Source organism: Penicillium lagena (genome assembly GCF_028827675.1).
Source record: "Penicillium lagena strain IBT 129212 chromosome Unknown utg000007l_segment0_segment0, whole genome shotgun sequence".
NCBI classification, from domain to species: Eukaryota; Fungi; Ascomycota; class Eurotiomycetes; order Eurotiales; family Aspergillaceae; genus Penicillium; species Penicillium lagena.
This window is the reverse complement of record NW_026623228.1, coordinates 369059-392370: the sequence shown is the minus strand read 5'-3', so window position 1 is coordinate 392370 and position 23312 is coordinate 369059. Positions and strand designations below refer to the sequence as shown.

The 23312-nt window shown below is 49.7% G+C and overlaps 13 protein-coding genes across 13 annotated transcripts; 5 read left to right on the top strand and 8 right to left on the bottom strand.

The window, feature by feature from the left end:
* Positions 1-351: 351 nt before the first annotated feature.
* On the bottom strand, positions 352-1890 carry N7510_009659 (YagE family protein; the record flags this gene model as incomplete). The annotated part of the gene is made up of 1 exon (XM_056981584.1): positions 352-1890. The coding sequence occupies one exon, from the start codon at positions 1888-1890 to the stop codon at positions 352-354; it is 1539 nt and encodes a 512-aa protein (XP_056829420.1).
* A 226-nt stretch (positions 1891-2116) lies between these two features.
* On the bottom strand, positions 2117-3162 carry N7510_009658 (uncharacterized protein; the record flags this gene model as incomplete). The annotated part of the gene is made up of 2 exons (XM_056981583.1): positions 2117-2608; positions 2686-3162. 2 exons carry the CDS (start codon positions 3160-3162, stop codon positions 2117-2119), a joined length of 969 nt encoding a protein of 322 aa, XP_056829419.1.
* Positions 3163-3550: 388 nt separating this feature from the next.
* N7510_009657 (GroES-like protein) lies at positions 3551-4705 on the bottom strand (the record flags this gene model as incomplete). The annotated part of the gene is made up of 1 exon (XM_056981582.1): positions 3551-4705. The coding sequence occupies one exon, from the start codon at positions 4703-4705 to the stop codon at positions 3551-3553; it is 1155 nt and encodes a 384-aa protein (XP_056829418.1).
* A 301-nt stretch (positions 4706-5006) lies between these two features.
* N7510_009656 (uncharacterized protein) lies at positions 5007-6746 on the bottom strand (the record flags this gene model as incomplete). Its single annotated transcript, XM_056981581.1, has 6 exons — positions 5007-5536; positions 5586-5666; positions 5718-5971; positions 6024-6114; positions 6167-6443; positions 6498-6746. The coding sequence occupies 6 exons, from the start codon at positions 6744-6746 to the stop codon at positions 5007-5009; spliced, it is 1482 nt and encodes a 493-aa protein (XP_056829417.1).
* A 538-nt stretch (positions 6747-7284) lies between these two features.
* Positions 7285-8119, top strand: N7510_009655 (carboxymuconolactone decarboxylase family protein; the record flags this gene model as incomplete). The annotated part of the gene is made up of 2 exons (XM_056981580.1): positions 7285-7863; positions 7916-8119. The coding sequence occupies 2 exons, from the start codon at positions 7285-7287 to the stop codon at positions 8117-8119; spliced, it is 783 nt and encodes a 260-aa protein (XP_056829416.1).
* A 1625-nt stretch (positions 8120-9744) lies between these two features.
* Positions 9745-10775, top strand: N7510_009654 (uncharacterized protein; the record flags this gene model as incomplete). The annotated part of the gene is made up of 2 exons (XM_056981579.1): positions 9745-9951; positions 10011-10775. 2 exons carry the CDS (start codon positions 9745-9747, stop codon positions 10773-10775), a joined length of 972 nt encoding a protein of 323 aa, XP_056829415.1.
* Positions 10776-11307: 532 nt separating this feature from the next.
* Positions 11308-11760, top strand: N7510_009653 (4-carboxymuconolactone decarboxylase; the record flags this gene model as incomplete). The annotated part of the gene is made up of 1 exon (XM_056981578.1): positions 11308-11760. One exon carries the CDS (start codon positions 11308-11310, stop codon positions 11758-11760), a length of 453 nt encoding a protein of 150 aa, XP_056829414.1.
* Positions 11761-12343: 583 nt separating this feature from the next.
* Positions 12344-13433, bottom strand: N7510_009652 (MBL fold metallo-hydrolase; the record flags this gene model as incomplete). The annotated part of the gene is made up of 2 exons (XM_056981577.1): positions 12344-12991; positions 13056-13433. The coding sequence occupies 2 exons, from the start codon at positions 13431-13433 to the stop codon at positions 12344-12346; spliced, it is 1026 nt and encodes a 341-aa protein (XP_056829413.1).
* Positions 13434-13841: 408 nt separating this feature from the next.
* Positions 13842-14923, top strand: N7510_009651 (uncharacterized protein; the record flags this gene model as incomplete). Its single annotated transcript, XM_056981576.1, has 3 exons — positions 13842-13857; positions 13928-14103; positions 14159-14923. The coding sequence occupies 3 exons, from the start codon at positions 13842-13844 to the stop codon at positions 14921-14923; spliced, it is 957 nt and encodes a 318-aa protein (XP_056829412.1).
* A 74-nt stretch (positions 14924-14997) lies between these two features.
* Positions 14998-17560, bottom strand: N7510_009650 (C2H2 finger domain transcription factor; the record flags this gene model as incomplete). The annotated part of the gene is made up of 2 exons (XM_056981575.1): positions 14998-17272; positions 17319-17560. 2 exons carry the CDS (start codon positions 17558-17560, stop codon positions 14998-15000), a joined length of 2517 nt encoding a protein of 838 aa, XP_056829411.1.
* A 972-nt stretch (positions 17561-18532) lies between these two features.
* Positions 18533-19643, top strand: N7510_009649 (Aldo/keto reductase; the record flags this gene model as incomplete). The annotated part of the gene is made up of 2 exons (XM_056981574.1): positions 18533-18710; positions 18787-19643. The coding sequence occupies 2 exons, from the start codon at positions 18533-18535 to the stop codon at positions 19641-19643; spliced, it is 1035 nt and encodes a 344-aa protein (XP_056829410.1).
* Positions 19644-20128: 485 nt separating this feature from the next.
* On the bottom strand, positions 20129-21814 carry N7510_009648 (MDR family MFS transporter; the record flags this gene model as incomplete). The annotated part of the gene is made up of 2 exons (XM_056981573.1): positions 20129-21586; positions 21638-21814. 2 exons carry the CDS (start codon positions 21812-21814, stop codon positions 20129-20131), a joined length of 1635 nt encoding a protein of 544 aa, XP_056829409.1.
* A 528-nt stretch (positions 21815-22342) lies between these two features.
* N7510_009647 (CTD kinase subunit gamma) lies at positions 22343-23185 on the bottom strand (the record flags this gene model as incomplete). Its single annotated transcript, XM_056981572.1, has 2 exons — positions 22343-22921; positions 22976-23185. The coding sequence occupies 2 exons, from the start codon at positions 23183-23185 to the stop codon at positions 22343-22345; spliced, it is 789 nt and encodes a 262-aa protein (XP_056829408.1).
* Positions 23186-23312: the final 127 nt, after the last annotated feature.

The following is a 23312-nucleotide window of genomic DNA, read 5'->3' as shown; positions in this document are numbered from 1 at the left end:
CCAGTTGCGCGTGTGTGTACAGGTCAAATCAATCCATCTCCCATTCCATAAACCATCCTTCCCAGGATATGACATGGAAAATACCCTGGAACCGCGCCAACTCCGATACTATCAGACAAGGAATAATTGAAACAAGGTGTGCGTCCCAGCATTTTCATGCACAGCTGCACACAAATTCGTAGTGTGGAACGAAGTGGTGAAGTAATAATGTCGGCATTGAAGAGAAGGACTGGTGCGCAGAAGAGAATTGACGGTTCGGTGGCTAATCTACACCGGCGTATAGATCGACGACGATATTAATTGCTGCCACAAGGATCTCCGCGGCAATCAAAACAATCACTGTGCATCATGTTAGCTTCTAACACATGCTGCCCAAATACTAGATCTAAACTTACCGATCCATTCAAGATACTCGCCGTGACGGTGTGTCAGCTGGTCTTTCAGCACGGCCAGAAGATCCGCAATGACATCCAGTCGCTCCGTCAGCAGACTAACCCGCTGGTCCATCTCCAGGTAGCTACGGACAGCCTGGTACACAGGCTCTAGCTGAGGTTCGGCCCAAAAGAGCTCGGGACTGTCCAGAACAGACCCCTGCAAATGGATGTTGATGCGCAAGATAAACAGTTCTCCAATCTGCATGTTGATCTGCCGTCGCGTGAGATTGACACTGCCCGTCTGTGCAATCTGAGCCGGTAGCGGTGCGGTGTCAGAGATGGTTTCTGACAGCAGATCCTCGAATAGCGAAGTCTTGACGGACTGGGCAAGAGCATGGGAGATGGCCAGTTTGATCATGTGGTTGCGCGGTTCGCGCAGCGAGATGAAGTCATTGTAGATCCGTGCTTGGTACTCGCGCGCATAGTAGAAGTTGAAATTCTCGATCTGTGTGTCATCAGAGCTTAAGATCGAGGTCGCAAATTTTGATATATCCGACAGGAAACGGGATTCCTGCGCGGGTGTCATTCCCCAGATGACCACGGTGCCATAGTCAAACAAGAACACTTCTGGCGTGTGGATTGTGGTATCGATATCAGGGGTTTCCTCTGCTTGCGGCGATGTAACCAGGTGCTCCGTGTTAACATTGGCCCCCTCGGAATCGTGAAACTCAATGAGGTCTTCGCGTCGAGTTTTGGTGTTGTCCTCCACCTCCACCGCGCTGTCCGAGTACCTGCGCTCACTGGGGCGCCTCTCGTGATGACTGCTCCCGGAGCTAGGAAACAGACGACTGCTCTTTTGCTTCTCTTCATACTGATAGTCAAAAGGCGAGTAGACGCACTCATCAAACAGCTTGGGGTTAGCCCCCCGGGTTTTGGCCCGTGACTTGAGGAACTTGATGACCCCCTCGAGTCGATAGGAATTGGCCGTGCAGTAAGCCGTCACGCGCGGGATACGGTCTCGATCGGCCTTGCCCAGTCGCGCGGCATGGCTTCGTGCCGCAGGTTCCTTTATCCGGGTGATCTGCGAGTAGACATCGCGCGGGAAATCACCATCGCCTTCCTCTTCTTCTGCCGTCACTGGATCCGGGAGTAGCTTGAGTTTCTGCGCCTTCTTAGTCGTCCTCTGCGGTCCAATCTTCGGGGCTGAGGGTGAGGTGCTTGATAGGGGAGCGCCATGGCTGTGGCGACGGCGGAGCTTGCTGTTCAAGGCAGAGAGCATGGGCTGGCTGCCCGCTCGAGGTTGGGCGCCTTGGGCGGTGACATTCCATACGGGAGGAGAGCCAGCCTGCAACGGGCGAAACGTCGGATCGGAGGTGGTAGTGGTGGTGGTGCCGCCGTACGTGCTGATTGTCGTCAGCGGGTTGAAGGTGACCGACCGGGGCGGCCGGGAAGTCCGTGGCGATGAATTTGCCTGGTTCTGAGGCAGAAGGGGGGAGTCTTCTGCAGAGGAAGCCATGGCCAAAGTTATGAGGCCATTGACGGGGGAAGAAGAGAGAGAGGTCGAAAAGTCGAAGCTTGCGCACGGGCTTATTAATGCGTCATTCGCCGACCGTGCCGTGAACCACGTATGGATGGCCAACTATGGACCCAGCGTCCCATTAATTACGATGGTATTTATTGAGCACATTGTTATGAGATGCATTTGATTAAGTCCCTAACGTTTCATCGTTTCCACTACCAGCTCACCGGCGCACAAACCCAGATGAACCACCCGCTGTCCGCCGCAGCCCATTGACCTGCCCCGTACTGCGCGGGTTTTTGAGCCAATTGTCTTTGATATTCCGACCAGATTTTGATATCTTGGGAGCCAGGCCCGGCTGCGAGTTGTTCTTCTTGGTCGACGGCGCATCCAGAACTCGAATCGCAACGTCCCCAACTCGCACATCCTTGGGCGCTTTGTCAGTCTTGTCCAAGAACCTCAGCTTGTTGGGCTTCTTTCGCTCCCCGACTAGATCCTCGGCCGGAGGTGTAGGGGGCCGCTCGACAGGCACCGCATTAAGGATGTCATCGGGGAGCAAGGCAGGAAGGGCACGGCGTCGCACATCGTGGGTGATTGAGCCTTGCAGGGTGGTCGTGCTCTCGGAACGTAGGTCATCGGCCGGTGCGCTGGGTTCGTTGGCCTTTGCGGTCGATTTGGCCTGCAGTTTTCGGCGCTCGTCGAGTTTCCGCCGTTTCTCTTTTTTCAACTGTTCTTCTCTGTACTCGTAAGTTAGCAAGAGCGGGGGTTGGCAAAAAAAAGCTGAGACAAAACATACATTTGCTTCGCCACCTCCAGTTTCTTTGCGTGTTCCTTAATCTTCAATAGTTGGGCAGAGTTGTCGATCGCTTCCGGCGCATCATCATCGCTATCATCGTCGTCCTCTTTCTGGTTTGATGTCTCTGGAATCTCTTCCGGTTGTGTTTCCTGGGGCAGCTCGGGCTCTTCGCTGCCGAATCTCATATGCTTGGTTTGGGCCGAGGGAGCAGTAGGGGTTTGGTCTTGTCCATCTGTTGTTGTTTCTGTTGCCCCAAGGCTGTCCCTCTTCCGCCGCTTAGTCTGCTGGCCCTCTGCCTTCTTTGTGGTTGCAGACTCTGCCTTGCGTTTCCCGTTCATTGCAGGCTCGGTCGCCGATTTTGCAGCACCAACAACTCCTTGCCTTGTTGCGGACACCATCGTCGTTAGATCGTCGGATTCTTGTTCGTTTCGCGCAAAAAGACCTTTTGCTGCGGTGACCAGGTGGGAAAACATAGAGGGGTAGCGTTGGGTGAGGAATAATGCTGGTGCAGCTGCGCTTAGAAAAAAATCCTCGGAGCGGGATTTTCCGGTTCCGATCTATATCTCTCAGCAATACTACGGTCGTCTTGATTTTTTGATAAGTACATAACGTGATAGTACTAAGTCTATGGGCCCAAGTACAATGTCTCTCGATGATACTCGCTCCAAAATCTATATTTGTAACCACCAGTATCCCTTCCCCCACGCTCTTTCTTGTCTCTGCTTCCCACGTGGTCACCGCAGAAGAGGGCATTTTTGCACCACTCTCCGAACAAGAAGGCGACGATCCTGCTGCCCCTTCCGCTACCAATCCTTTAGAAACAAGAAATGGATCTATTTGCTTGATTCCTTTTTCGCGAAACTAACTAGTCCCCAGGCTCAAATCAATAATCAGCTTTCCTTCAACCCCTTCGTGGTGTCGCGCAACCAAGTCGTTGAGATGTGGCAAGGCAAACAACTGAGAAACACACTTGACTCCATGCTCATTGGCAAAAACGAGCATTTCGCGTAGGAGTGCATTGCTTCCGACCAAACTTCCAATGATCGAAATGTGCCGAAAGACAATGTCTTGCGTGGAGAAGGTAAACCCACTCGCAGGAAACGACACCACCATGCATGTACCCCAGTTCTTCAGCAATCGGATCCCATAATCAAATGCTGCTTGTGATTCTGGGAGAATAATCGTTGCGTCAACCCCCCTTCGCCCTTGCTCAGAAATGCCATCTTCGTTTTCTATCATTTGTACCACCTCGTCGGCGGCAGTCTTCGTCGCATTCACTATCAGGGAGCCTGTCGCTAATCGCCGAGAAAGCGCAACAGCAGGCCCTGATGTATCAACACCAACGACCTTGAGGCCCATCTTCTCCGCAAACTGGATACCCAAGTGGCCCAGTCCTCCTCCACAGCCTAAAATAGCAACTCGATCGCCCCGATTCAGTTGACAGTTTTTCAATGCCGCATATATGGTCAGCCCAGCGCACATCAGCGGAGCAGCCTCCACGGCGCTCATTCCAGCGGGGAGCGGTGCGACCTGTCGCGCATCTACCACAGCATATTGTGCAAACCCGCCGGGGACACTGAGGCCGAGGTTTTTGGCTTTGGGGCAATACACTGAATAACCCTTGGGGTCGCTGGACTGGCCGTGATTTGGCGTCTCTCGCTGACATTCATAGCAGGTGCCGCAGGGATGAAAAGCTCGACCGGGGACACCTACCCGGGTACCAATCTGAAGTGTGACAACAGAGGAGTCACTTTCGGTCAATGGTTTACATATATCTGCCACAGTTCCCGCGAATTCATGGCATCCGATATGCGGCCATTGTGTTGGAGCGTTCGCATGGCCGTCAAACCCGCCAGTTGCACATACTGTATCAGTGTGACAATATGATGCAGCTTCCACCTTTATCAGAAGGTCATATGGTGATGTTAGTTTTGGAAGAGGCACATCCATGAAGACGTAGGGTTCGTTGTAGGCTTTCAGAACCTGTGCCTTCATTGTTGGAGGCAGAGTAGCCATTTTGCATACCGGTCTTCCTATGGAATGTACACAATAAAGAAAGATAATTTGACAGCCAATTCTAGTGCCTGATGGTTCAAAAGAATATACTCTTTGTCCCCCACATGGAGAACGGTGCTTCCCCGCATCTACCTATGATCCCCAATTACAATTCTTTCGAGCCTCGGGGTAATTACCCTCGTGCCTTTGCACAAATACTGTCCAAATCAGACTATTATCATTATCTGCAACACGTGTTTTTTCCTACGTTCACATATGAAGCATATCTGTATTAATCCCAACAGCCAGCCACGGCAAGCATTCAAATCAAGTACTTAAAATCCAGCCCACGGTCAGTTGGGTGCCACAATTTCGGAACGCCAGATTCTTCACCACGAGCCAACCTGGCCCTTGCCTCGTCCTTCGACTTCTCTCTCCGATGATAGATTACTCTCATAATACTGCATCCAATAAAAGCGATGGCCAGCGATCCCAAGCTCCAAGAATGACCCAGGACGTATCTTGGTTCAGATGTGCTTTGATAAATCTGACCCGCAACGATGCCACCAAGGTTTGTCAACGTGAGCTGGATTCCCAAGCTGGCTGCTCTTTTCCCGTCTGGTGCGCAATTGCTGGAGAGCCAGGCGATGTTGCCGCCGGTGGCCAAGAAACAGGGAGTTGCAACTAGGAACATAGCGAAGTAGAGGACCCCGACGGGAACGTTGAATACCAGCAGTATAGCATATCCAGCAATACCGAATGGAATAGTGGTAGCAATGACGAGATAGCGTGCATGGTAGCGATCAGACAAAACCGCACCAATTCCATACACGATTGCGCCCCAGAGATTCACTGGCAGAGTTAGCATGGACCTTCATGCTCTGCATCTAGGGCTGCTTACCTGGAATTGTTAGATACTGCGCCTGTTTGGTTGTATAACTGAACCCATCCTTCAAGATAATAGGAAGGAAGGTACCGAATCCTATCCTCAATGAGTTACTGTAACCACGTATATTTCAAGCGGGATACACACCGTATAAAATAGTAACCACACAGATTTGGCTAACCCCATGGATCCAAGTCTTGATATCTTTGGCTGCAAGCTTTACATCTGCCATTTTGTAATGGCCTTGTCCGCCGCTGTAAGCTCGGGACTGCTCGTCACGGTATCTCATGAGTTGTTTTTCATCCGGACTCAGAAAATATGCAGTTTCATAGTCCTTTGGAACAAGGAATACACAACAGACCGCGAACACCATTGTGATAATTCCTTCAAGGATGTAGAGCCTGACTTTTGTTAGTATGTCCCCTTCCTAAACATTCGTGACAGAGAACTGACCAGCGCCATCCAGGATATCCCGCGGTACCATCCATGTATAGAATCCCAAATGCAATCAACCCTCCAAACGCACCGGAAAGAGCAGATGCGACTGAAGATTAATGTTAGACAGTTTCCTCAGAAGTTGGCCACATCTTGCTCACTGAATAGGTAGGAGATTCTGGTGGCCAGTTCCTCTCTCAGGTACCAGTTGGCCAGTAGCAGAGTCATTGAAGGGAAGAGGCAGCCTTCCAAGAAGCCCAGAATCAAGCGACAGACACACAATCCTGGAAAGTTTTGGACGAACCCATTACACATGCAGACAAGACCCCATGCAAATGCTATCGTTGGAATCACACGATTGAACTGGAGGCGCTTCACCAAGAGCGAAGTCGGAAACTCTGCGAGGACATAGAAGATGTAGAAAATCGAAATCGCAGTCTAATTTTCCGTTAGACCACCTAACTCATGTTTGTTTTGACAGGCCATACTCACATTCAGCTGCGTTCCAGTTAGTCCAATATCATCCGTCATACCTTGGGTTGCAGCGAAGCCGATGTTGCCGCGATCCAAATAGCTAATCAGCATGAGGAGCATCATGACTGGTGCAATATAAAGATCAAGCTTTCGAACGAGGCGTGAATTGCGCTTTTGAAATTCCCCGTCCTGGGCTTGCGCATTTTCTGCAAGCTCTACCATTGCAAAATCCGCCTTGGCTGGCTCAGTGGCATCTTTTTCCGACATGCTGGCTGTGTGTCAATGAGAATCGAAATTTTTGACCGTCTTTATGACCTTGAGGATTTTAAAATTTGAGGGTCAATAAAAATTTGATAAGTATTGAACAGAATGGAATTTAAGTGTTTTGTAAGGGGGCATCGTCGACTTCAATATGAGTTCCACCACCAGCTGAGGCCAAGCCATTCATCCCCGGTACTCGGATACAAGACTATACTCGGATAGGATTTGGGGAAGGTAATACGCCATCCCCAGGATGATTGTTCCTCGTCTATGGGCCCGGCCAAGACCGAGAAGGGGCGGCAACATGGATTGGGGTAACAATGAAATCCTTCCCAGCCCGACGGGTCACCAATCATCAGTCTTAAATTCCTGGACAAACTTCCACCTCCCCGCGTTTCCCCACGATGGAAAAAGTTGGGGTATGCTTCTTAGTGCGATTATATGGTTTTGAACTCATACGTTGTAGAGGCCTTTCATAGTTAAGTTGGCGAGAATAAGAAGGACCAGGAGACGAGCCTAGGAGCCATCCCAAAGCTAAGCCATCATGACGAACAAAGACGCTCTCGAAGCAAAATTCATTCAAGAAGTTGGTCGAGATGCATGGGATTCCAACTGGAAATCCGTCCTTAACATAAGCCCGGAATTGTTTGACGCGAGCATCAATATTCTGGCTGTTCCTCGACGCAAAAAGCATCTTTCTCCCAAGGTGCAACAGCTAGTCTCCATCGCTGTCGATAGTGCAGCAACCCATCTCTACTTGCCTGGAGTGAAGCAACATATTACCCAGGCTCTTAAAGAAGGCGCGACTCAAATGGAAATAATGGAGGTGATTGAACTTACTAGTACATTGGGTATTCATGCTTGTAACATCGGCGTTCCCTTGCTTGTGGATGTGATGAAAGAAGCGGGAATCTATGACAGCCACCCTGTTGCAGGGAAGCCATTAGATGCGCACCGTGAGCAGCTCAAGGCCGACTTCACCAAAAATCGTGGCTACTGGCATCAATTCTGGGAGGACTTCCTCGCTATGGATCCCGAATTCTTCGAGGCTTACCTTGGTTTCTCTTCAGTGCCTTGGTCAAGAGGAAATGATAAGAACCAAGTTGGAGGTTTAGAGCCAAAGGTATGTTTGACATGAAAGTTCGGTCTTCATCAACGTTGACAAGAAGCTCTAGGTGAAGGAGTTGATATATTGTGCTTTTGATGTGGCTGCAACTCATTTGTATGTGCCCGGACTTCGACTACATATGAAAAATGTTCTTGGGTATGGTGGAACACCGGAAGAAATCCTTGAGGTTTTCGAGATTGCCTCACAGCTGAGTCTCCATACCGCGCATGCAGCTACTCCAATCCTGGAGCAGCTGGCTAGTGCGAAGTGATATATAGTTGAAAGTTAGATTGAGCAATATGTACGCGCATTTGGAACACTTGAGTGAGCACAATTTATCGATACAATCCTGACTGAGATATTATAAGAGTTCAGTAATAAATTAGATCGCAGAACACAAGCTCGAAATTTTCAATGAATCTGTTTCGGCTACTAGAAGAAAAAAGATATCGCAAGATAAGGCATAAATGACAAGAGAAAGAAAAAGAGTGTGAGAATTTCCAATGAAAGTTCTATCTATTATTTGTAATTCAGAGAATATGCTCACACTTTAAACTCCCTTGAACATGCACCAAAAAATCTCTTCTGGTTGTCTGGGTTCTGCTCCCACTCAACATCGTGGGCAAAAATAACTTCGACGCCTTCCAACTCCAATTGCTTAATACGCCCAATCGTTCTTTCAGCCTCTTGTCTATTGGCGTGGATACAGCATATATGACCATGCTCATCATGCCATTCCCCAATCTCCCTTTCCCGGGTCATGATGCGTCGATCGTGACAAGCATCCCCGGCTAGGTAAACATACTTGTCTTGACCTGTCCGTGCAAGGATGTTCATATGCCCTGGCAAATGGCCAGGTGCATCGACAAGTAAGACACTTCCATCTTGAAAAATGTCCATTGTTCGTGGAAGAGAGCCTCGGGGCTCCCATGATTGATTAAAATTGGGAATATCACCATCAAATGAAATATCTTCCTTCATAGTGTTCATATTCCTGAATTTTCCATCTGGCATAATCTCAATTGCTTGTGATTCACGAAGCAGATCAACTTCGAAGAATGAGTGGCCTCCACGTAAGGCGAGATTACTTCCATCCAACAGACTTGAAGTGCCGGGACCAGTAACAAAAGTGCTTTTCCCGAACATCTTCGGATCGCCGATGTGGTCCCAGTGGATCTTTCGGCCAGAATTCAATCATTAGCAAAGTCTAAGCAAGGTACGTTGCTTAAAGGGTACGTACATGCGAATATATCACGAAGTCAATGCTATCTGGGGATAAACCCCCAGCTGCCAGACTCATGACAACATCCGGCTCAGCGCTTAACGGTTGTCGAGTCTTAATATGGTTCTGAACTTGGATAGGGTAATTCGATGGGCGTCGCAACCCAAGATCGAATATGATCCGAGTCACTTTTCCCGAACGAGGCTCAACATGTTCAATTAGAAATGAAAGGGAGGGCACTGTCTTTCTGGCCACATCGGAGGCGGGATGGACGAAAAACTTCTCTGGCAATGTAAGGTGTCCAGCTTGAAGAGCGCTCACTTGCACTAAACCTTCCGGGTCGGGTAATGAGTGCATGATAATTCAGTCGCCAATGGAAACAAAGTGAAGAAGTATTTCCTTGATAGTTTCCAACTTCTTTTATCTTTTAATACAGGTTTACGGATTACCATAGCTGATTCGGCGTGGTTGGGGAAGAAACCTCTAGGATTCCGAGCAAACAATGATCAACCCGTTACCCCAAGATTGGGGAAGCTGAGTACACTACCTCGGGACCCGTTAAGCTTCCCCACTTGGTCGATCTTTTGGATTTCAAATAAGTTTGAAGCTGCATAAACAGAATTCAGCACCGATTCTTTTGGTTCCATTCAGTGAATGCATGCGACCTTTGCATAATGACCGTTCCTCAAGCAAATTCGATTGGATTCGTCGGCCTCGGCGCCATGGGCATGTGGATGGCAACGCACTTGGCAGAAAAACTTCCGGCGGACACTAAGGTGCATGTTTTTGATATTGTACCAACTCTTGTGGAGGAATTTTGTACGAAATACCCTCATACGGCGGTGCGATCTTCGAGTCCGAAAGATGTTGCGGATAAATCGGTATATCCTCCCAGTCTACTGTATTTCATATTTTCGCAAAGTCTAATTACCGTGGCCAGGATATAATTATTACCATGCTTCCAGAAGGGAAACACGTGAAAATGGTTTACCTGGGCCCTGACGGGCTATGTTCTGGAGAGATCGGAGCAAAGCTACTCATTGATTGTTCGACTATCGATACTGCTAGTTTTCTAGAGGTCAAGGAGCAAATTGAGAAAGTATCTCCATCTACCTCGCTCTATGATGCGCCTGTTAGTGGTGGAGTTATTGGGGCAAAGAAGGGAACCATTGCGTTTTTCCTCGGCTGCGCAGAAGACGATGCGCGTGAAATCCAGAGGCTATCCGACTTATTGTCCCTGATGGGAAGCACGGTCATTCCGTGTGGCGGGCCATCTTTTGGTCTAGCGGCAAAGCTGTCCAACAACTATTTATCCGGTATCATCGCCATTGCATGCTCGGAGGCTATGGACATGGGAATGCGGTCCGGACTAGATCCTCGTGTCCTTGCCAAAGTCTATGCTGCTGGAACAGCACAAAACACGATTTGTGATAGATTTTGTCCCGTTCCTGGCGTAGCTCCGGAGGCTCCATCGTCAAATGGATATAAAAATGGGTTCAAGGTGCAGTTGATGCGAAAGGATATCTCACTAGCATTGGAAATGGCTCACGGGGTTGGATCGAATAATGTTCTTGGAAGTGCAGCATTGAAAACATACGAAGGTGCCAGCGTGGATGCACGATGCAAAGACTTGGATTCTCGAGTCGTTTTCCGTTATTTGGGTGGCAATGAAAACTGGAAGTCTGATCACCCAGAGACAAGCTAGACCCGCAACGCTGATTTTCATAGTTATGTATAACGTTAGATTGAATTAGATATTACTTATATTTAGGCTTTGTTCTGCCTATTTTATGATAGTATGACTTCAAATGTACGAGCCAAATCACTCTACTGAATTAATTGACCTCGGCTGATGTTAAACGAGCCAGAATAGGTATTGGTGTGCCTTGACCTTAATAATTCAACCAGAGGGGGAAAAGCACGGAACTCGCCTTCGGGGGTCATTTAATACGTGTAACGTTTCTTGCCGAGACTACAGTAACTTGTACAGTGGGGTAAGGCAGGAAACTAGAAAAAGTTGTCTTCCTTTTCCCCAAATTCGGAGAAAGATAAGGTTGCGGGGTTGGGACATCCGTTTACGCCGAGAAAATCCGATGCATCATGCCTTATCTATTACTTGACAGATCCCGAGTTCTTAAAATAATCAACTCACTGCAACTTCAGAATCTGCCAAACTCTTTTAACCCCCTCAAAACGATCGTTAAGCTCCAAACCAGTCGCAACTACATTTCCTCAATATGTCAACAGATCCGAAGTTCGACGATCTTCACAACCAACTCTTTGAGGAAGGCCTCAAGGTTCGCCGCGCTGTGGTCGGGGATACATACGTCAACAGAGCTCTCGAGAACGGATCAACTGAATTTTCGCGACCCGGCCAGGAGCTCGTCACCGAATGGTGCTGGGGATATGCTTGGACCAGGCCTGGCCTTCCCCGGAGGGATCGCAGTCTGCTCAATATTGGCATGTTGATGGCTCTCAATCGCGCCCCTGAACTTGCTGTCCATATTCGCGGTGCTCGAAACAACGGACTGAGTGAACTTGAGATTAGGGAGGCCATCCTACACGCAACAACTTACTGCGGCGTTCCGGCTGGGGTTGATGCTATGAAGATTGCCGAGAAGACACTCAACGAGATGGCTGAAAATGGAGAGAAGCCACGTGAATTGGGGGCAAAGTCCAACAAGGCATGAAAAAGATATCTGTGTGGCTCAGACAGCGGAGTAGGGAATAGATTCCAGGCTTCGTGTACATACAGAATAGTATGCGTACCAAATGCACCCGCTTAGCAGGAACTGAGGTGATGCTATTCTTACAGCATGATAAACCACGAATGTTGGAGGGAGCGGCCTTGTTTTGTTTTGGCCTCTAGATCAATGGCCCTCAAGATAAATGAAAGAATAGTCGACATCACGTACCCTACCATGAAGGCCGAAAGTATTAGCATGCATCGCGTTCACGTCGCCCTATCAAATGAAATTGCAAACAACCCACCATTCCCAACTCTCTATATCTCTATCAATGCCCTTTTTTCGAAATTGGCTTTCATTGTTAGAAACTCATCTAGAACCTTTTGTTCGGCGCCCACCAGACCAATTATTGCAATAGTGGCAGAGAATGTGATCCATAATCTAGCCGAATATAGTCTAGTGAAATACGCTACAGCCTTAGCGCCAAGATAGCCAAGATATTTTCTCTGTGGAAAAAGTGGAAGCCAATTTCGAACGTACCTGTAATTGTAAAAAGACTCTCAATAAGAATAGACAATGTGAGAGTTCACAGAGACCCAGGAAAGAATCTTGACCCGTTCTTTTCACGCCACTCGCCATCATGTGCAATGACTACTTCTACCTTCTGATTGCTTCCTGACTCTGTTGCAGTCTGGTTTATGCCATCCACCAATTTCTGGACTCTTCTCAACGTTTCCCTTGCCTCTGCAGTGTGAACATGTACACTCCTTTTCCCGCCATGCCCATCATCATACAAGGCGATATCCTTGTCCTTGCTTAGGATACGAGAATCATGACAACAGTCGCCGCCCAGGTAAACCCATTTACTCGGTGACACTCGCGCCAAAAGGTTGACATGTCCAATCATATGGCCTGGGCTGTCGAGAATGTATACGCTTCCGTCAGAGAAGAGATCGATGGCAGATGCAAAGGGACCGAGGGGCTGCCATTTATGTGAAGACTGCTGGGCGGCAGGAACACATTCAGGAATTACCTCTCCCAACTCGGGGTCTGCAGATGGCGTATTCGATGGGGGGAACTCTTGAGTTCGTTTTTCGGGCAAGAGATCAGGAATAAAAATCTCGGCGGGATAATGGGGCCCTGCACCATGACGGAGGAGGTGTAATGTCCCAGCACCGGCCAGGAATTGAGCTTTAGTGAAGTCTGCCGGTGTACCGACATGATCCCAATGCACCTGGTGGAAGATAGCGAATTGATAAGTTATCCTTCTTCAATGAGAGCCCGCAGGAAAGCCTTACATGGCTGAGAATCACCATATCAATCTCGGCCGGATCCAAGCCTCCAGCACGCAACGAATCGCCCACATCAGGATGAAGTATAGTCGGCTGTCGATTGCGAATATGGGCTTGCATGGGTGGCGGGAAGTCTTCTGGGTTTCTCTTCATACCAAGATCAAATAGCAGTCTTGTTGGAGATCCAGAGCTTCCTGATGGATGTTGGATAAGAAATGACAGAGATGGCACAGTGGCTCTTTTGTTGGGATCGGCATCTGTGACAAACAGATACTCTGGGAGGGTCAAGTGTCCTCCGTCCAATGCTGAGATTGTGACATAAACTTGATCAGGCCTTGGTGGAGGAAGACTTATATCCTGGTTTGTCGTGTTGGTTGAAGGCATGTTGATAACTATGTCTGGTGGTATTCAGCGGCAATGATGATGTCTGCTCACTACATGAAAGATGAAGAGTACAGTGGGGAGAGCAAGTGTTTAGATCAAATCGATTTTATTTGTCTCTGGACTTTGCTACGACTGTTGACACCAGCGCCCGTACACATTGTAGTCTGGGGTGGGGACTTGGGGAATCCGGGACGATCAACATCGGGGGAATTGGGGAAGCTCCCCGAGCCTTGGCTTTCCCCACCCAATGCACCCGAACAGCCTTCGCTCATTCAATATCATATATACCTTTGGTATTCTCTATTCAATAGCGCTTGGAGGCCTGTAGTTGTATTCAGGACTGCCGCTCTACAATATCTCGCTTTTGTCAAAACTATATTCACATTTTAATCACACAACTGCACCAATATGTCTTCGGATCAGCGTATAATAGCATTCATAGGCATGTCAAATCTCTCTACTCAAAGCAAGAATGTGAGGTTAATTATCAGCAGGGCTGGGTGTAATGGGGTTTCCAATGGCCATCAACCTGCGCGAGAAGATGGGACCCAATGCGACTCTTTTGATATGTGATGTGTCAGCCGATGCCATTGGAAAGTTTCAAAGCCAAACAAAAGATCAGGGACCTGTACAAGTGGTTAAAAATGGCTTCGAGGCAGTCCAGAAAGCGGTAAGCCCCGCAAAGCATAAATTGTGGAAGAGACATGTTGACAATTTTTGCATAGGATATCGTTGTCACGATGCTACCTAATGGATCTGCTGTAGAGAGTGTCTATCTGGATGCAGAGACGGGAATTCTGTCGGGTATTCGGCACCGCAATCCAGAGGCAACAAAGGAACTAATTATCATGGAATGCGGCACGATCGAGTCGGCGACCATCCAGAAAGTGGCGCAGGCAACTGAAAGTCTCAGTAAAGACTTTCCGGCTGTCAAGTTTGTTGATGCCCCGGTGTCAGGAGGTCCCATGGGGGCCCAGGCAGGGACTCTTACCTTCATGGTAGGTGGGGAAGAGACCTCATTCAAGGCGGCGGGAAAAATCCTCCAGCATATGGGAAACCCGGACGGAATCTTCCATTGCGGGGACGTCGGCGCCGGAACAGCATTCAAGGTCATCAACAATTATCTGTCAGCCATCACTAGCCTCGCGGCCAGCGAAGCGCTGAATATTGGTGCCAAAATGAACCTAGATCTACAGACATTGACGGATGTCATCAATGTCAGCGGTGGTCAGTGCTGGGTCACATCCAAAAGTAATCCGGTGCCTGGTATCCATGCAAATGCGCCCGCGAGCCGAGGGTATGAAGGCGGGTTCCGGATCGAATTGTGTTCCAAGGTGTTGCAGATGGGCAGTGATTTGGCGAAGATGGTGGGTGCGCGGACTATTCTGGATAAACCGACTTTGAATGCGTTCCATGAGGCGTGTGAAGATCCTCGCTATAAGGGAAAAGACGCACGCGTAGTGTACAAGTGGTTGAATGAGCAATCCTAGCGGCAACGAAATTGGCAACTGTCTCTTTCCTTACTTTATATTTACAGAATGATATCAAATAAAACGAACCTGGATTATGTTACACTGTTTTCCACTAGATCCGCGCAGAGCTCCAAAGAGGCTCGAACAACATCGACAATGGCCCAAACCTGTGCAGGCCCATAGAATGCTTTGGCCCATACTCGAAGAACATTTGCAGCCAGTAGCTTCATACTAGATGCAGATCCGACGTTGAAATGTGAAGGAACTGCGAAATCCGTCTCATCCAGCATCGTTTTAACCAGCATTACCATTTTGTATTCTCCAGGGGTGATAGTTTCAATTGCTGTCGGTAAGGACAAAGCTTCAAGCCATTTGCTAAGGAGGAAGGCACACTCGAGGGTTGCTAAAGAATGCTGTATTGACCAGCGGAAAGTTTGTGTTTGAGCCACGAGATGGACACCAATGCGAATTGGTATGCTCAGAGCATGTGCAGCATGCAGCACTGGACGTAGTAGCCTTGGTGTTCGGGATATAAGCTGGGCTTTGAGGAATGCATTGGCAACCTGTGTTGGGTCGCGTGTGTGGAGGGCTCGTCCAGGTCCAATATCCGCATTGATGCGGATGTATGCCAGCCGGAGCAAAGCTGTGGAATTGAATGATACTGGCCCCATAGGGTTCGAAGGATCAATGCTGGAATCTGGAGTGTGCTTCCACATTGCCTTCCAGTTTCGTAATGCAATCTCAGTCGACGCGATATCATCTTCTGGGATGTCCTTCCGGCGATGGCGGAAGACTTCACGGACAAGATAGATATGCTGGATGAGTGCATGCACAAGGATGTAATTGCCGAGGGTCGAGTTTGGTGCAGTTCCCATCGTGCTAAAGTCCTCTTGGAATAAGCTGGAAAATGCATCTTTGAAGGATATGTCTACTTCGGCTTCTCTTGCTTTCAACCATTTGGCGTGCGATGTTGCGCGGAAAGTGGAGGTTTGACACGGTAGGAGCATCCCATCCACATCAGAGCTCAAAATTGGAGATGGGATGTTGTAGACAATCGTGTGCAGGTTGAAGAAGCAGAATACAATCCATTTCGTTCTCTTTGTGCTTTCATATATTGCCCATCTCTCCCAAGGAACATCTTCCGGCAACGGTGGCGTCTTCAGACCATGGTCTCGAACCAAAGTCGCCAAAATACTCTGGATAGCAAGAGCCTCGCGAAGAATTCTTCGATGGTTAGACCATGTTGCCTCTGCCATGAGTAAAAGAAGAGCCTGTGCTGTTTGGATTGTTTCTTCACACTGTGGTAAGGTACCACGACTCGAATAGCTGTGCATCATCGGTGTATGTTCACGGTCACTTCTTGATTGAGATACGGATGAGGCATCCCGCCTCCGAACGCGCTCTCTTGCAATCGCGTGGCTCGTTTGGAATAATTGTACCGTTTTCTCTGGCTCGAAGCAGTACTGGGCGCCAATCGATGCAATGGCCAGCACAAGCTCAATGGAACACCCTTCCGCCGACATGGTAGGAATGTGAAGAAAAGGCATATGTTCATGGAATCCTTTGACATATGCAGTCAAATACCGATATAACGCCAGTCGAGTTGGCATTTGAAATTCATCAGGAACTACAGAAGCAAACTCGTGGACCTTGTTGAGAAGCACATCGCGCGTATGTGAGCTGATGTTTTCGAACAAGTTGCTTGGCCGGGCGACTTGAGGAGGAGCTCGAGAGACAGGAGCGCGCTCCTCTGGCTGGAGAGAAGGCAGTCTGGATCCAAGTTGCGAGAAAGACTCAACCTCATCGCCTTGCTGGACAGGTTTTGTTGTTGCCAATTCCGTGCCCAGATGTAGAGGGAAGCCTCCGGAATTAGAGTAGCGATCCGGCGATGCAAATGTTATGCCGTTTGCTGATGAAACAAATGAGGCAAAATCATCTGTGAAGGGAGTGTGGTTGTCCATGAAGGCAGCCAAATCCTGAAACGAATCACTCAAGAAGCCGGGATGGGGAAACAATGGAATTTGCGTTGGTAGATGGGGGGAGAAGTCGTTTAGCGTCTGTAATTGTTGGTCTGTGTGGTTTTCGGTGTTCGGCGGTCGAGGCAATCCGCTCATGTGGTCCAAGTTAATGGTGTTGACCTCTAGCGTTGCCTCATAAGCTGGTACGGAGTATTGGTGTGCAAGGTTCTCCATAGGAATTATCGAAGGCTCATGAATACTCTCATTCACAGCCGTCTCTTCCTCTTCTCGCATGGGAGGATTTGAGACGCTCCCCTGGATAGAGGGCTGTTGCCAGAATTCATTCTCCTTGTCCTGCTGACCCGTGGATTCTGCATGGCTCAGTCGTTCGTGGCGTACCAGCAAATCACTAAGGAGGGTCAGAAATAATTACGCAAGGCCATGCGGTAAAATACCTCCTTGAAAAGTGACGCTTGCACTGAGCGCAGCTAAATGGCTTCTCATTGGTATCTACGTCTCTCTTAGTGACCCAATAAAAAAAGGTTCGATTGAAGGACCCACGAATTCTCTCATGTCGTTGCAGATGCTCTAGTCGGGCAAATCGACGATCACAGTGCTCACATACGAATCTTTTGGGCTTTTTGACTGCACCACTAGATTTCCCTCTGGCTGACGAGGCTACCGAGCCGGTCGGCATGGCGATGATTGACGGCCTCTCCAACGCCAAGGGACTGGGGGTGTTGGCCGGAGATCAGCACAGCCAAATCGGAATGAAGAATGAAACAGCCGGTGCTTGCATTAGGGATTCAGAACTAGCCGAGCAGTCAGGAAGGAGATGGGGAATATCCGGCTCCGAACTCTCCGGATTTGCGGGGGAATTATTGGTTCGTCGTCCAATCCGCCACAACCCCGTCCCTGCGCCACAGATCTGCCATCCAAGTTGAACTCCTCTAGAAGATCAGCCTGGTCTCGGCACGCAAGCCCCCCTGGCTAACCATCACCAACTACAGTACGGAGTACAGTATTGCACCATTGCCAATTTGCCGCGTTTCTGTGGATCGTAAAGCGCATCCGTCTGACTTTCTAATACTTTTTAGCCAACTCCTTCCTCAAATGTAACTTAGCGCGGGCATATTCAGCGATTGGAGTAATCGCCTTATTATTTGGCCGACCGAGACCGGGCATATAGAAGGCTTTTTTTCCCATACAAAATAACATCATTCCCCCGCTCTACTACTAATCTCCACGAAGAAACTCTGCCATTTGCCCTTAACATATGCATCACTGCTATCGGTACTGGAAGACATCAATGCATTATCTTACTCTATAGTACAGAGGACGAAGAACTTGGTGCATATTTGCCAAGTTCGATGAGGCCGAGAAGCCCTAGCAAAGTTTCTCGCTGTACAAGCAGGATGATGCGCCTTGAAATTTCGGTGTCAACACCACGGATATAACGGGGATTGGCGGCGGAACAATGTGATTGGCCCGAACGGAGTATGCTTCAATCCAGCGTCTCAGAAGGACGTTCGTCCACCGCAAAGTCCGGAGTCTCAAAAATATAAGATTGAGCGACTGGACAATCAGTTTTGTAACAATAGCATCTCAAGCAACTTGTTCTACACGACAATTCCGCAGCTTCATAAGGAACACCCTCCTAAAGCAAGACATGGCCACTTTTAAGGCTCTACCCACTCGCCCACTGGGTCGAAATGGGCCTCTTGTTCCCCGGCTGGGACTTGGTCTCATGGGTGCTAGTGGAACTTACGGCTCGGCCCTCTCTGATGAAGAAAGATTCGCATTGCTTGATGAGGCGTACAAGAAAGGAGAACGATTTTGGGATACAGGTAAGCACCCCCATGGCTTATTCGCTTCGAGGAGCAACCTGTCGAGCCCAAACGTGAGATGCTGATAGACTCGAAGCTGATGAATACGGCGACTCCGAGGATTTACTCGGAAAGTGGTTTGCTGCTAATCCCGATAAGCGGAAGGACATCTTCCTTGCGACCAAGTTTGGCATCAAGCGCATCGATACTCCCCCCGGAATCACGATGGACTCGTCACCGGAATATTGTCGAGAGCGTATTGAACGATCCCTTGGTCGACTCGGACAGCCATTTGTGGACCTATACTACATTCACCGTCTGGATAAACTCACACCGATCGAGAAGACCATGCAGATAATGGTGGAACTCAAGAACGCCGGCAAGATCAAGTACATCGGGCTGAGTGAGTGCAGTGCAGATTCCCTCCGTCGTGCCCATGCAGTGCATCCAATTACCTGCGTGCAGATGGAATATAGTCTGTTCTGTACTGAAATCGAATCGCCGAAGAGACGCCTGCTGGAAGTGGCACGAGAGCTCGGAGTGGCCATTGTCTGTTATAGCCCCCTAGCGAACGGGTTTCTGACAGGGAGAATTCGTTCGCGCGCCGACGTGAGCAAACATGGTGACCTGCGTAGTATTCTACCGTGGCTGAAAGAGGGCAATATCGAGAAGAATGTTGCGGTCGTCGATCAGATCGCCGAGATTGCAAAGCAGAAGGGCGTGACTCTGCCGCAGTTGGCTCTTGCTTGGTTGCTTGCTCAGGGTGATGATGTATTCCCCATTCCGGGATGTTCAAACATCCATCGTCTGGATCAAAATCTTCAGAGCTTTGAGGTGGCACTGTCGAAGGAAGATGAACTAGAGATGCGAAGGCTGGCGGAAGGAATCGTTGGTGACGGGTTTCGGCAAATTACCGGATATGCATTCGCGGACACGCCTGCCTTGGAGCATTGAGAGAGATCACGTCTTTCATTATTTCTTTTTTTTCAATCACTGGCAAATATGCATGAGTTAGATGATGGGGCCTTCTCTTAAAGATTGGCGTCTGTGTGGAACTTTGTATAGTTTGACCCACTATGCCTGCACTATGCCTGCGGATGGTAGTCCTTCTGTGGCCAGGGAATTCTCGTCTCCAATGGTGAGCATCGATCGATTGTCAATAAGGTACGGAGAAATAGTCGCCAAGTCGAGTCCATCGGAATTCCAGACGCCTTCAACCAGATGATTCTGGCGCATCTGGCGTGGGATGAAGATGCTTAGTGAAGGGGGAGGGGGAGAGAGCAGGCCAAGAAGAGTGCCTCTTCTGCCCTAGTACATAGTAGGGTACAAGTCACATCTGTCATAAGTTCAGACGAGGGATAATTTGGATATACCGGATCGTGAATTATTCTCTATGTATTAATTAATATTCATTATGGACATGCAATTCTCCCATCTCTTTAGCATTTACTTTCCGCCTTCGGTTTTTTCGCCTGCTTGACACTCTTCCATTCCATCGCCAGAGCAGCAAAGATCGACAAAGACGACATGGCAACTCCCAGGTAGAAAGTATTCGTGATAGCACTGCTGTATGCCTTCAGAACAGCCTGCAGCGAAGAAGCTGGCACACTCTCGCGCAGATTCGTGGCCCCGATGTTCGCGACGTGAGCGGAGTCCACTCCCTTGACGCTGGACAGGTTCGAGGACAGCATGTTCGAGAAGAGCGTCTGTGCAACGGCGAGCCAGACTGCACCATTCAGCTGCTGCGAGAACATCAGCAGCGATGCGCCGATCGGTACGTCTGCGCGCGCTAGACAGGTCTGCACGGCTACGTTGGCCTGCTGCGCGCCGAGACCCAGGCCGAAGCCGAAGATGACCTGGTAGCCTATCCATTCTGGATGGGCGGTGTCAGGCGAGAATGTGCTTAGTAGCCCGGCGCCGATGGACATGAGGATGGCGGAGGCGATCATGAAGGGGTTGTAGTATCCCAGAATTGTGATTAGGATCCCAGATCCAATGGACCCCACCACCATGGATAGCACGAGAGGCAGGTTCATGATACCGGATTTCTCGGCGTCCACGTTCTTGATGGCCTGGAACCACACCGGCAGATAGTAAAGCATTACCATCATGCCACCGCTGGTACACATCGTCCACATCACACCCGCGAGCACGGATCGCTGCTTGAAAATCCGAGGCGGCACCAGAGCCTTCTCCTGGCCCCGTATCTGTGTGCCCACAAAGATGATGAAGAGCACGCCGAACAGCACAAACAAGAGAATAATACGCCAACTGCTCCAGGGATATGTTGACCCGCCCCATTCCAATGCCAGCAAGAGACAGACGACACTGGGAACCAAGAACAAGTTCCCCAGCGGATCCAGCTGCTTCATCTGCTCTTTAAATGGCATGTTGAAGTTTTTCGGCGCCGGGATATCGAGCAGAAAGAAGATGGCCACTATTGCTGCGCCACCAAATGGCAGATTGATATAGAAACACCATCTCCAGGTGAGTTCGGTGGTAAAAACTCCGCCCAGGACGGGGCCCAGCACAGAGGAAATGCCAAAGATGGCGCCCGCAAAGCCCTGGAATAGAGGCCGCTGCTGGAGAGGCACCGTGAGCACGATGATGACGATCATACCGGATGAGATGCCTCCCGTGCCTAGACCGGCCACGGCACGGCCGACAATGAGGGCCGTGGACGAGGGAGCGGAACCGCACACGGCGGATCCGATTTCGAAAATGGCGATGGAAATGAGGAACACCCATTTGGCTTGGTAGAAGGTGTACAGACGGCCGTACACGAGTTGCGAGGCGGATGCCGTCAACATGTACGCACTGCCGTACCAGCCGATATCGCCTAGACTGTGGAAGTGGTCGGTGATTTGCGGAGTGGCGGTTGCGACGATCAATCGATCCTAGAGGGTATGAGTATATGTAGGCAACGGGAAAGTTAGGGCTGTGCGCACCAGAGAGACTAGGAACATGGCCACATAGAGAGACAACATGATGGTCAGTCGTTTGGTCATAGAGGGATACCGCATAGAGTCCGTAGTGGTCGTGGGCTGCAGTTGAAGCCCATCGCCGGGCATCTGCGAGTACTCCCCGTCCTTCTCAGGCGGGATGTCTTCTTTTTCGTTGGTCATGGTGAAGGTGATAATTAGGTATAGACCAAACGGGAAAGAAAAAAAGGCAAGAGTGGACGGTGAATTATTATATAGCCACCAGGGCAAGGACGGAGGAACGGACGTCCTAGTCCTTCTGGTGCAAATTTCGTCTGCTGTACATCTCGAAATAATTCCCGGGACAGGGGCCCTCCGAGCGCAGAGAGCCAATTGTTAATGCGCACTTCCGAGTTATTCGTGTGGGGCCGGCAAAGGTGGGTTCCGGCTTTCATAATTCGTCCCGGTTCAGGCATCGGACGGTCGGCGCGGGAACCTCCGTTTACCTCCGTTTGCGTTGAGCACAGCCGCTACGACGGTGACGCCGATCTGTTTTCTTTTCGGCGCATGACTGGAGGATACAATGACTTCACCGGATTTATTTTTGGCTTGATCAATTCTCTCGATGGTATCTCCAAGATCATGTCCATCCCAAACACCAGAAACAACCCAACGCCGTAATCTCCCAAGCATGTCCAAGGAAAAAGAAAAAGGAATATAGTACAGGCTCAATCAGACCACAGATTCCCGCATCGCAGCAGCCACCTGGGCGCGCTCCATAGCCTCTTCGCGGGCATTTATAAAATCATCCTCGTTGATATCGCTCGTCTCCTCCCACAACTTATCATACTCATCCATATCATCCCCATTGACCGCCCACATGCTCTCGCGCAGCCGTTTATTCCGCTCGCGATCCTCCTCGATCCGCTGCTCGATCTGTCTCTTGTCCACACGCTGCGGCGGCTTGGAGCTGCGCGGCGTCCCGGTCTTCGATCGCGCACTGCTGCCTTCTGGGATCTCTTCGTGTTCCAGGTCTAGGTGCGAAGGATGCGACTCGCGGTCTTTAAGCGCGGCATCAATCTCCGCTACTGTCTCCGTTGAGAGTGTTTCTTTCGTCTGTAGGCTCTGTAGCACTCGTCGGACGTGCTTCACGTTCGCGGCGCCCGTCCCGTCGGGTGGCACGACGGCGTCCACGACGCGGAGGATGTCACGCTGTATCATCCGTACGTAGGGCAGGTGGTCTTCCTTGGTGGCCATTTCGCAGAAGTGCTCGATGAAGGACATGATGTTTGCGCGGTTGTTCATATTATTCTGGAGATACACAATTTAGACACGGGCCGATATGATGAGGGCAGAGGCGCTTACACGTTCGAGCTGCTCCAAAATGCACGAATGGAGGTCCTCGTCCAGGTCGCGGTATTTGAGGGCATAGTGGGCGGCTTTCTGTGAGGACGTGACAGAGGCACTCAGGTGCTGCAGCTGCGTGGTAAAGCGCATGCGCACCTCGAATGGATCGACCATCATCTTGTCCGGCGGCGACTCGGAGAAAGAGCGAGGGGTGAAAGAGGCGTTCATAGTGGGTTCGGTCGATCACGGGGAAGAGAAGGCGGTGAGCACACCAAAATGGAAGAACGGAGTACGTGGACAGGTCAACAGGGTAGTGGACACGGAAAAAAGTAAACTGGTGGATTTAATATGAGAT